This window comes from Lepus europaeus, chromosome X, assembly GCF_033115175.1.
Source record: "Lepus europaeus isolate LE1 chromosome X, mLepTim1.pri, whole genome shotgun sequence".
Classification (NCBI taxonomy): Eukaryota; Metazoa; Chordata; class Mammalia; order Lagomorpha; family Leporidae; genus Lepus; species Lepus europaeus.
In genome coordinates this window covers 115,983,554-115,995,859 of record NC_084850.1, presented here as the reverse complement: position 1 = coordinate 115,995,859, position 12,306 = coordinate 115,983,554, and the positions used below count along the sequence as shown (strand labels likewise).

The 12,306-nt window shown below is 34.5% G+C and overlaps 1 protein-coding gene across 9 annotated transcripts in view; it reads right to left on the bottom strand.

Moving 5' to 3' along the window:
* DMD (dystrophin) overlaps positions 1-12,306 on the bottom strand; it is a 2,142,101-nt gene that overhangs the window by 1,379,732 nt on the left and 750,063 nt on the right. For all 9 annotated transcript variants that reach the window (XM_062183372.1, XM_062183374.1, XM_062183379.1 and 6 more), the window contains 2 exons: positions 11,015-11,128; positions 9,894-10,049 (listed from right to left, as the gene is read on the bottom strand). In XM_062183372.1, the coding sequence (XP_062039356.1) occupies positions 9,894-10,049; positions 11,015-11,128 (270 nt within the window). The remainder of the gene's footprint in view (positions 1-9,893; positions 10,050-11,014; positions 11,129-12,306) is intronic.

The following is a 12,306-nucleotide window of genomic DNA, read 5'->3' as shown; positions in this document are numbered from 1 at the left end:
CTACTTCTCACACTATTCAAAACAATTGAGAGGGAGGAAATCCTCCCAAACTCCTTTGATGAGTCAAGCATCATTTAATTCCAATGTCAAATAAAGATACAACAAACAAATATAACTGTAGGCTACTATCTCTCATGAACATACATGCAAAAATTTTCAAAAAGACACAAGCTAATCAAATCCAAAAACACATCAAAAGGTGATCCGCTTTGATCAAATAGGATTTATTCCAGGGATGCATGGATGGTTCAACATACAAAAACCCATAAATGTGAAGCATCCCATTAACAAATTGATGAATAAGCATCACATGATTACCTCAATAGATACAGAGAAAGCATTTGATAAAATACAAAATTCTTTCATGATAAAAAAAAAAACATTAAGGGAACTGGGTATAGATGGAACATATCTCAACACAATTGAGGCAGTATATGACAAACCCATATCCAGCATCATAATGGATGGGGAAAAGCTGGGAGCATTTCTACTAAGAATTCCCACATTCATCACTGTTATTTAATACAGTTCTAGACATTTTAGCCACAGTTATTAAGCAAGAAAAAGAAATCAAAGGGATACTAATTGGAAAGGAGGGAGCCAAATTACCCATGTTTTCAGGTGATATAATCTTATATTTACGGAAACCAAAAGACTACTAAGAGACCATTGAAACTCATAAGAGTTTGACAAAGTTGCAGGCTATAAAATCAACACAAAAAGTCATTAAACTTTGTATACATGAACAATAACATGGCTGAGAAAGAATTTGTAATATTAATACCATTCCCAAAAGCTAAAAAATTTTTAAATACTTTCAAATAAATTTACCAAGGATATTAAAGATCTCTTCAATGAAAATTACAAAGCATTAGGGAAAGAAATATAAGATGACACAAAAAATGAAAAAAAAATCTGTGTTCCTGGATTGAAAGAACTAATATGATTAAAATGTCCATACTGCCCAAAGTAATTTATAGATTCAATGTGAACCCAGTAAAAACACCAAGCACATCCTTCTCAGATCTAGGAAAAAATGATGCTAAAATTCATATGGAATCAATAGAGACCCCGAGAAGCTAAAGCAATCCAAACAATAAAAAGAAAACCAGATGCATAACAATACCAGAATTCAATACATATTGCAGGGTTGTTATAATTAAAACAGTCTGGTAACGGTACAAAAAATAGACATGCAGACCAGTGGAATAGAACAAAAACCTCAGAATTAACCCATGCACCTATAATCCAACTAATCTTTGACAAACTAAAATCACTCCCCGGAGAAAGGACAGTCTCTTCAACAAATGGTGTTGGCAGAACTGGATCTATGAATGCAGAAGTAGGAAACAAGACTCCTACTTTACACCTTATAAAAAATTTAACTCTAAATGGAGCAAAGATATAAATATATAAATTGATACCATGGAATTACTAGAGGAAAACAATGGGGAAACTCTGCAAGAGAGTGGCATAGGCAAAGACTTCTTGGAAAAGACTCCAGAAGTACAGGCAATCAAAGCAAAAATAGACAAACAGAATTTCATCAAGCTAAAAAGCTTTGGCACAACCAAGCAAACACTCAACCAAGTGAAGAGGCAACCAACAGAATGGGAGAAAATATTTGCAAGCTATGTAAATGATAAAGGACTAATATCCAGGATATATAAATAATCTGGTTATGGGCAAAGGAAATAAACAGTCATTTTTCAAAGGATGAAATACAAATGGGCAACAGACACATGAAAAAAAGTTCAGTATTACTAGCCATCAGAAAAATGCAAACATAAACCACAATGAAGTTTTACCTCACTCCAGTTAGAATAATTATCATCCAAAATTCAAAAATCAAAAAAAATAACAAATTCTGGTGAAGATGTGGAGTAAAAAGTACCCTAATACAAATCTGGTGGGAATGTAAACTAGTACAGCCATTTTGGAAAGTATGGAGATTCCTCAGAAAGCTGAAAATAGATCTACGATATGACACAGCCATCCCACTCCTAGTAATGTACCCAAAGGAAATGTAATCAGCATATGAGGGTTATCTGTACCCCCATGTTTATAGCAGCTCAATTCATCAACTGTAAATTGGTTTAGGTTAAATTTACATTATTCCCTTACCCTTATCATATTAGTGATTCCAAAATGTTTGCCTTAAGCTGACTAATCTACTATACAGTGTAAATTGATTACATTGCCTTGTCACAATATATAGAATAGAAAGCTCTTCACCACTGTCTTCCACACTCAAATACACTTTATTTAATCTCTCATCTCAGAACAAGGGATGCCTCTGAACTTCCCCACAGTCATCGACTGCTGTTCAGAGCACAATGTTCTGAAATCGGTTACTTTTTGTATATTCCCTTTGTATTTTCCTCCATTACAATGTTTTAAAATCTGCTATCTTGTTTCTTTTAGGCCATCCTATAAATATGTTCATACCCACCCCCATGATTTAAAATTTAATTAAACATCCATCTTACCATAACTTAACATAGCATTATTTTGAAGAACAGTCTACTCCTATCTCTGTTTTTTGTTCTTTCCATAATTTCCAACTATAACCGTGTTTTTGTGACCTCTTACTAAGTTCATCAAGGATTTCTGAATTCTAAACCTAATGTGTACTTTCCAAACGATCTATTACTTAACCTCTCTCTTATTGAGAACTTGTGTCTCTGTAGCATTTGCGAATCATAACTAAAGTTGATTTCTTGAAATCCTTTATTTCCTTGATATTTCAGAATCAGGTCACTGCTCTTACTTTTTCTTTGGTCATTTTCTTTTCCCAGTAGCCTTGTTGGCTTCTTTCTACTTGATAATACTTAAATATAAATGTTTTTCAGAGTTATGTCATTAGTTTTCTTATCCCCTCATTGTTTCAAAAACAATTTTCTATTTTGTCTCACATATAAAATAGCATTCCAGACCTGTTTTCCCTTGTTGTCAATTATTTATATCTGTGTGGCCATAGACAGCAGAAGTCAATAAAACTACATTTTCTCCCAAGTGTGTTCCTATAACTATATGACAGATCAATGTCCATATTACCAAATACTAAATTTCTACCAGCATACTATGGAAAACAAACTGTTTTAACTCCTTTCAGAAGTGTTGCATATACCAACACACAGGCTTAGATTTGATAAAGGATATCTTGGATTGTTAATGAAAGGTTTTCAGGAGAGGAGTGAAATAATTTGATATTTTAATAGCCTCAATCTGGCTGCTGTGCTTCAAACATGCTCTGTGGAAACTGGCAAAGGTGGGACTAGGGAAAGATCAGGAAATTTTATCTAGGAGACAAAGAATGGTGGCTCTGTCCAGGGTGAGTGTAGAAGATGGCAAAAAAAAAATTCTCGGATTATGGGATTTTTGTAGGTAGAACCAACAGCATTTGCTGACAAATTTGATATATGTGTGCAAAAGAAATTCAAGTATAGAAGACAAGAGGACCTCAAGGGCTTTGCCTTAGGTATCTTGAAGGATGGAGTTGATATTTCTTGTGACAAGGAAAAGTCTAGGGTTAAAGTGTTAGATTTAGTGTGTCTATTACTCATCTACACGGAAGGATAAAGAGTACAGATAGGTATACAGCTCTGGGATTTATGAGAAAAGTGCAGTTAATGAAAATTGCAGAAGAAAAATTATATATTATATGTTAATCCATGAGGCTCGGTGGGAATTTAGTGCAACAGTTATGACCACTTGATAGTAGACAACATTCCATGTCAGAATTTCTGGGTTCATATACAGGCAATGCTTCTGATTCCAGTTACCTGTTAAATCATTCTCTGGAAGGCAGCAAGCAATGGCTCAAGTAACTGAGTCTCCACCACCCATGTGGGAGACCTAGATTGAGTTCTACTTGGCATTTGGAGAGTCAAACAGTATATGGGAGTTGATGATTATAAATAAATAAAACCATGAGGCTGGATGAGTTTACCTTATGGAGTTAATGATGACAGAAAAGAGGAGAGGTCATGAACACTGAGCCCAGGAATACTTCCTATTTCAGCAGTCAGGGTAATGGAAACACCAAAGATACTGAGCATGGTCAGCAAGCTAAAGAAATTAAGCTACACGAGAACTGGGAAGACTGATGTTATAGCAACTTAACAAAGTTAAAGACTAAATGCTAGATTTAGTGATATAAATTCACAGGGGAATCTGAAAATGTGCTTCAGTGGAGTGGAGATGATAAAATTTTGATTAGGCAACATCAAGAAATAATGGAAGCAGTAGAAGGGAGATAAAATGAATTTCTGTAAAGAATGTAAATGGAGAGATGTCTAGCGGGATTATGGGGTTAACCAAGGATTGTTTTTAATGAGAGATGATAATGCAGGCTCCTTCTTAGCTATTAAGAATGACCTAGTAGAGAATGGAGGTAGGAAACAGGGTACTATTCAGTAGCTGTTGTAATGTTTTTGTGCAGAAAATAGGGAAAGGGATACATTACCTAAGTGGTATAGCTCCCCTTATAAACTCAGAAAGGTCATCTATACAGAAGGAAGGAGCTTTCATGAAGTTTACCTGAAGGTAACTGGGAGTATTTACAACTTCCCTATAAATACTTCTAATTTCTCAGAGAGAGAGAGAGAGAGAGAGAGAGAAAGCTAGTTAATTGTCATAGAGTACAAAGTAAAGAAAAACTGTTAGAAATCTGAATAAAGATGTGGGGAAGGCTATCCCCAAAAGATATATTAATAAAGAAAATGAATGACCTACAAGTTATTTAAAATGACATCCACCTGATCTCTAAATCCACTGTTCATTGCAACTATTATAAATTTATAGTCATTAATAATTGAAACACATAATAATACATTATTTACTTCAAAATACACATGTTTTGTGTTTTATATGTGTATACTTATATTTCTTTTTCATTTATTTTATTTACCACACATGGACATCATGATTACTCTGTGCTAGGTACTGGTCTATATTTCATGCCAAGATTTATTCATTCAATAATTTTAAATTCTTATGAGGTAAGCATTGATATCCCATATTTTAAAAACTAGGGAATCAAATCACAGAGAGGTTAAAAATCTCTTCACAGAGGTTGGTATTCTGGTGAAGCAGGTTAAGTTGTCCCCTGCAATGCCTCAATTCCATATGAGCACCTGTTTGTGTCCTGGCTGCTCCACTTCCAATCTAGTTCTCTGCTGATACACTTGGGAGGCTGCAGATGATGGAAAAAGTACTCATGTACCTCTCATCCTCATAAAAGACTGGATACTCTTGGCTTCAACCTCACCCAACCTTTGCAGTTGCTGATACTTGGGGAATAAACCAGAGGCTGGAAGATTCATTCTCATTCTCTCTCTCTCTCTCTCTCTCTCTCTCTCTCCCTCCTTCCCTCCCTCCCTCCCCCGCTCCCCCTCTCTCCTCCCTCCCTCCCTGTCATTCACTGTCATTCTGCTTTTCAAATAATTAATTAACCTCAAAAATAAATTAATTAATTAACCAATGCTCTTAGAACCAGAGGACACATAGTAGTTTCAAGGGGCTAGGGAGAGGAGAGATTGGGGGACATGATGTTTAAATTGTACAAAATTTCAGTTATGTGAGATGAATAAGTTCTGCACATATACTGTACAACATATGGTCTAGAGTTAACAATACTTTTTTTTAATTTAAAAACTCATTAGGAGGATAGATCTTTGGCTAAATGTTCTTCCTACAGAAGAAAACAGTTCCTTAAAATTTAAAAAAAAATGGAGGAAGAAGAGACATTTTGGAGGTGATGGATAAGATTATGGTCTGGACTATGATAATGGTCTCATGAGTACACATTTATCCACAGACTCATCAAGTTATAAACAGTAAGCATAGAGAGTATTTTGTATGCCAATCATACTTCAACATAGTGGTTTAAACAAGAAAAATCATCTTTTCCACTCCCAAGTGTTCAGGTATTATTCAGTTTGGCCAAGAATTTTAGGGGATGAAGAGTGGGGAAATACTTTCACTGGAAAATAAGAATTCTTTATTCTTGCTAACATAGTTTATAAGCTGAGTTCAAATATCCCACTTGAATTTCAGATGCATGTTGGTTGTCTTCCTATCTAAAACAAACATGACCAATATGGACCACTGATCACTTTACTCAGTGGGTATACTCTGTTTCTCCCTTAGTCCCAGACTGACTTTCCTTATTTAAAGTGACTATGTCCTACATTGTACCTCAAGATAGACAACTCTGAATATGCTGATTTTACCTCATCTTTTTTTCTGGACTTTCAGTAAGCATCTCCCTTCAGCAACTACTGCCATTTCTAATGAGATCTAGTAACAATGAAGGAAGCAATGTTTTATGTTAGGAATGGAATTGTAGTTCTGAGAAAATGTGAGTGTAAAAGGCTTCATCAAAAATATGACAAGGAAGAACTAGCCTAATAGGTTGGCAGAAACAGAAGGGAAAAGGCAATCATGTTATACAAACATGGTGTTGTCCACACAAAGGAAATAACCTTCTGGAAACTACTCATGGATGACAGAAGTCTCAGCAAAGTTTGAGCCACATTAGGTAATTCAGCTCAGTTTGCTGAGAATAACATGTAGAATGGGAAAACGTGTGTGTGCACGTGTACACAGAGTAATTGACAGAGCAATAATTACTGAAACCATCTCCAGTTCTGTGGAATAACTTGGGAAAATACTAGAAGAGATTTGGACAGCAAGCTAAGCATGATATCACAGGAGGATAATTATGTAAAATTTCTATCTCTCAACATTAATATTCTATCTTTGCCAGTAATATGTTCTATCTTGACAACTATAATTCCTACCTGTTTCCACTTCTGATCATTCTTCATACAATGGAAATACATACAACAGACTTTTATGCAATCACTTTAAATGATGCTGATATGGGGGAACTAGGCAGGGAGGGAGGTAGGGAAAATTGAGCAGGAAAATGTTCCAGTTTTTATCTATCCCCGCACCTTAACTCCACTCCATTACATGCCAATACAGTATTCCCACTTTCCCATGACACACCTGGGTATCCTACATGACGACGGAGAAGCTGCCATGCTGAGCATATAGAAGCTGAGCTCCAGAGGGCCTCACACATATTAAATACCGCTCAAACTCTACCCAACTTGCATATTAAATTAGGACACTACCTCCTCCTCCCAAATGGCAACCATTGGGAGCTCCTCCCCCCCCCCCTTTTTTTCCTTTTCCCTTGGGCAGGACTTTTTCTCTGGTGCTGTCATGGGAGCTTCTCTCCTTATGAGTTTACCCATACTGAAGCCTGAATCTGTATTCATGGTCTTCATTGTAAATAAATCCTACTCTCATTAATGCACTTTACTTATGCCTCTGCTTCAGATTCTTATCTTATGCTGCCACAAGATCCTGGAATAAAAAATGGCAGGCAAATTCCTAAAACAATGCCACCCCTGTGTTAAAAGTCTTTGATAGTTTCCCAACGTACTTGACATACAGATTTAATCCTCATTGCGTCTTATATAAGTCCATTTATTACTCTTACTTTCCAGCCATTTTTCCTGGCTCAATGCTGTTTTTCTTCCAGCAGCTTCCTTTAAATCCCTGAAACATGCTTAGCACTTTGTTCCCTGAGAAGTTCCCCCCTTCCTTTCTCTCTCCAGAATGTCTCTGGTCTAACATATCCAACTGTCAGTTTCTTTTCAATAATCAGGAATCAGCTTTAATTTCGCCTCTTTAGGAAAGATCTTACTGAACCTCAAAAGAAAGCAATTTCCTTGTTCCTATTACTCTCATTCAGAGCATTCTTAATAAGTTCAGAGCACTTACCAACAAATAAAATGAGGTGTGATAACGTATTAGCTCATTTACTTTCCATCTTCTCCACTAAATTATAATCTCCATAAGGGTAAGTACTATGTCTCATTTATTCCCACTTATACATAATACTAAATGTTAATATTTATATATTCAAGTAAATATTATAAGTTTACGATCATATAAGCACATGTGTGTGTATACATACATATATATATATATATATGTAATTAAACATCTCTTTCCTTCTATTCCACCTTCTCTTATTTCTTAATTGGTAAGTGGTTTTAATAATGGTTGTGTTTTTGTTGTAGAAATAAGAAGAATCTTGATGTCTTCATTTAGATACCTACAATTTAGGATGTAAATAATTTTAACCACTGAATATTTTCAGAATCATCAGGTCATAGGAACTCATGGTATCTAGAAGTCTAACACCCATTTGGATAAGTTAATATTTATTTGCATTTTCCAGACCTTGGTGGCTAATAAAAAAGATATTTTTACCAAAGAGAGAACATCACATGCTCATTTGTTGTTTAGACATTTATATAATGCATAGATTGACACACATTTCCATTCCTCTCTCTGGAACACTGAATTAGTATCAACATCCCAGCCTGGCTTCCCTGCTTTAAAAGCATTGTTTTTGTTTTCCTCTTACCCTGTAGAACATGTGGGTGTTTTTTGCTTATTTGTTTCATTTTTTTTTTTCTTTTGTAAACCCTGGGTCATTTGCTGACCAAATTAGAGCATGGATAGAGTGATATTCCAAGAAGAGGCAGAGAGACATAAAATATTTCAGGATGAGAAAATAGGATCAGAACATGACTATGATTTAAATATATGTATTTTTTTGCAGGAGGCTGATATACTTAAAATAGTTCTCTTGAACAACTGATTCTTGTTATGTATTACAGCAGACACACGGTCTTAAGCAAAGACATTTTAAAAATCAAGATATTTTAAAAATTACACTTCTATAAAATGTAATAACCTTAAGGTTTCATAAGATTGCTGACTTTCATTCTTTTCCTATTTTTCCCCCTTTCTTTAAATAAATTGCTGGTGTTCTTTCTATTCTCCATTAAGAACATTCAACAAACAAATACCTTTCACACTGCCCTTCCAGGAAAACATCAATGGTGTAATCTATTATTTAAGTAATTTTTTTTTCCTGAACGACTCTTCTAGCACAGAATTATTCCAGAAGAAACCAAGTTTGCTGGCCCAGGGCTATCTCATCTATAAGTTAATAGAACTGTTGAGCATTCGTCAGTGACTGTATTAGCTGGGCAACTTGCTTTGCCTTTTACTTTTCTGAATTTATCTGCAATCTACTTTTTGCCTTTTGGCATTATTTCTTTGCAACTTTGAAAGTTTACTTATAAAAGCACAAAGACTGACAGCCTCTAACATACATAAATTGAGACCTCTCACTAAATTCAAAAAATGTATTGGTAAATTAAAAGTAATCAGTACTTTAGGGTAAAAAATATTAACCTTTGGATGAGAAATATTCAATATACACCACTTATCACATAATTTTCCATAATTTAATCTTTAAAATTAAAATAAATATCTATAAAATATTCTACTGTATAAAACAAGGAACAAAGATATGAAGTTATAGTCATTTAATTTTTATTTCCATTCAGTTACTAATAACCATTTGTATTAAAGAAGACAAACTTTGAATCTTAACCAGAAGTAAATAGCATTTATCACATTCGCGCATGCATGTATGCAATTCATTTTGTTCCTGTATTAAATATATGTGCATAAAACATATGTTGTAAATCCAATTATGATTGTCAATTTATGTCTTGGAGAAAAAATCCAATGAAAATAATGTCTTATAGTGGGAATTTGTTTTTCAGTAAAATAATAATGTTCAAGAAGTTCATGTTAGGCCTCAAAATAAGAAAATCTTTAAAATCCCTATTATCAAACTATTTGTATATGTTACCAAAGAGTAATTTGAGGCTTTAAAGCATCAACATAGTCAAGAACAAAGTTCTGAATACAGGAACTGGTAAAGGAGACATTCAGAGAATTTTTGGAATTAAATTGAGGGAAACACAATGGGGGTGGGCTGTCCATACCTGTCGGCACATGTGATCCCACTGACTGTTAAGTTCTCTGAGTTCCGTCTCAAGTCTGGATGCAAACTCTGGTTCAGCCTCATTCTTTATCTTCTGTCCACTTTCATTGACACTGTTTAGGCTGGGCTGGATTGTCTGAATATCATTGACTAAAAGCTAAGGAAACAACACAATTTGAACTGGCTGCAAAAATTATCACCCCATAGAAAAGCAATAAAGTTAGAAAACATGTCATTAGAAATAATGGCACTCTGTGTGGAATTTGTTCTTTAAAATTTGATATTTAGATGTAATGACAGAGATAGGTATCTCTACAATAGTCTTGTAAAAACATGTTCAGTGGTTATTAGGGTATGAATGAAGTATGCAATTATCTGTATTCTACTCCTATAAGAAAGAAAAAGAAATAAATTTAATATTTGTTTGAAACATGCTTGAAAATGATGGGCTTTGTATATTACTATTTTTGAAAGGATTCTGTTTTTCAAACACAGGATACTGCAGTAATTGTTGGTGGGTGTGAAGGTTATTTCTAAGGTAGATTTGCTTTTTTAGTTTGTATTTGTAAAGAAAGTTATTTAAAGAGCCAGATTATTTTCTTCCTGCAGGATGACAGTAGTATAATGAATATCGTTTTGAAAATCCATATTGTGTTATAGGACAATGCATTATACATGGGAGGGAATACAGTACAAATACTAATTGGCAATAAGATAAAAATAGTAGCTCAGATGATTTTTTACCTTTGTTTTACTGTATTTTATATTAAAATTATGTCATTAAGCGAGATTTGAGTAAAAAGCAAAGTTCTGTCTATTTCTCAGTTATTTAATATAGGGTTTCTTAATGTTGGCACTACTGAAATCTGGGGCTAAAAATTGTTTTAGGGGCTCTTCTGTGCATTGTAGGATGTTACTCTATCCCTGGACTCTCCCCATTGATACTAGTAGTATGAACGCCCCACTCAATTTGAGACCAAGAAAAATGTCTCCAGACACTGTAAAATATCCCCTGGGTGTAATGGGGAGGCAAAATTGCCCCTGGTTGTTAACCACTGATCCAGCCAATAACAGTATCCATAAAGAAGTCTTTATGCAACAGGAACCATATAAAAGTCTTACTCTGCATTGTTTCAGCTGCTTTTTTAGAATTTCAGAATCCCCAAGCGCAGGCCATTCCTCCTTTAGGAAAACATCAACTTCAGCCATCCACTTCTTTAGAGTTTTTATGTGATTCTGGAATAAGAGATGCATTTGAAGGCACTATTAGTGTGCTGATTGCTCATAACACAGCTAATCACAGTGGTATCTAAATAAAGCCCAGAAACAACTCCTGTGTTTGAAGGATGTCTCTAAGTAGCTTTTCAGGAAAATAGTATTTTTACCAAGACTGCATTTTTATGGTCTACTGTATGAGCATTGATGTATGAAGTCTGCTACTGTTAAAAATAAAAAAAATTATTACCAAGTGTGGTTTTATGATGTTACTCTAGAGAACATTAAATCATATCACCCTCTAGAGAAACTTCAAGTTAAAAAACAACTCATGATAATACTAACAATGTGCCCTTACAGTACATAAAACAAACTATGTACAATAAACTCAATGTAATGGTGTCTTTATAGTTTCTCTAAACTTGAACTTCTACAAATTGTTTCCTATAGTTGACAGTTTAAATAGTCCCTCCAGTTGGGAACTTTCAAGCCCAGATTTTGTCAACTTCATAGAGAAAGCTTCTGTGTTAAATTTCTAATTTATGTGAGCAGTTTAAATTCATGATCAGTTGAAAAAAGGTCATCTTTTATCACTTATAGAATCCAACTACTTTCCATTTCTTTTACATTAACATTTTTCTGCTACTTTTCAAATGTAAAATTGTCACTTCTTTGCTTACTTCTACACAATTGAACCATGCTAGCTGCATGTGCTAATTTCGTCTTCTGAAGCTTCTTTTGAAAATATGTACTACACAAAACTTTCCCCCATTAATATATCAACATTAAAAGCAAAGGACTTAACCTAAGATCTTCAATGATACGACCTTGCTTGACACCTGTTAAGCCTAGCTTTGCTCCTCTTTGACATTTCCCATGTCCTTGTTCAGTTCTTTCTATTGACTTGTCATCACTGTACTAGCTGTCTGTGGTATCTGCCTCAGTCTTACCACCTCTACTCACTTTTCCACACTGATGTCAGTAAATTCCCTTTCTCTTTCCTCTTTTTATGGTGATGTTTTGAAAACTCAACTACCATTTTATATTTTCTTCTTTAAAATATTGATAATAGTCCCTTATTCTTGTTGGTGTCTTCATTAACCCCATCACCATTACATTTTTCCAACTATAGGTTTTATCATCTACAGAAATATACCAAAGTACTTTAAAAGTCCTGAGCAATGCAATTAAAATGTTTA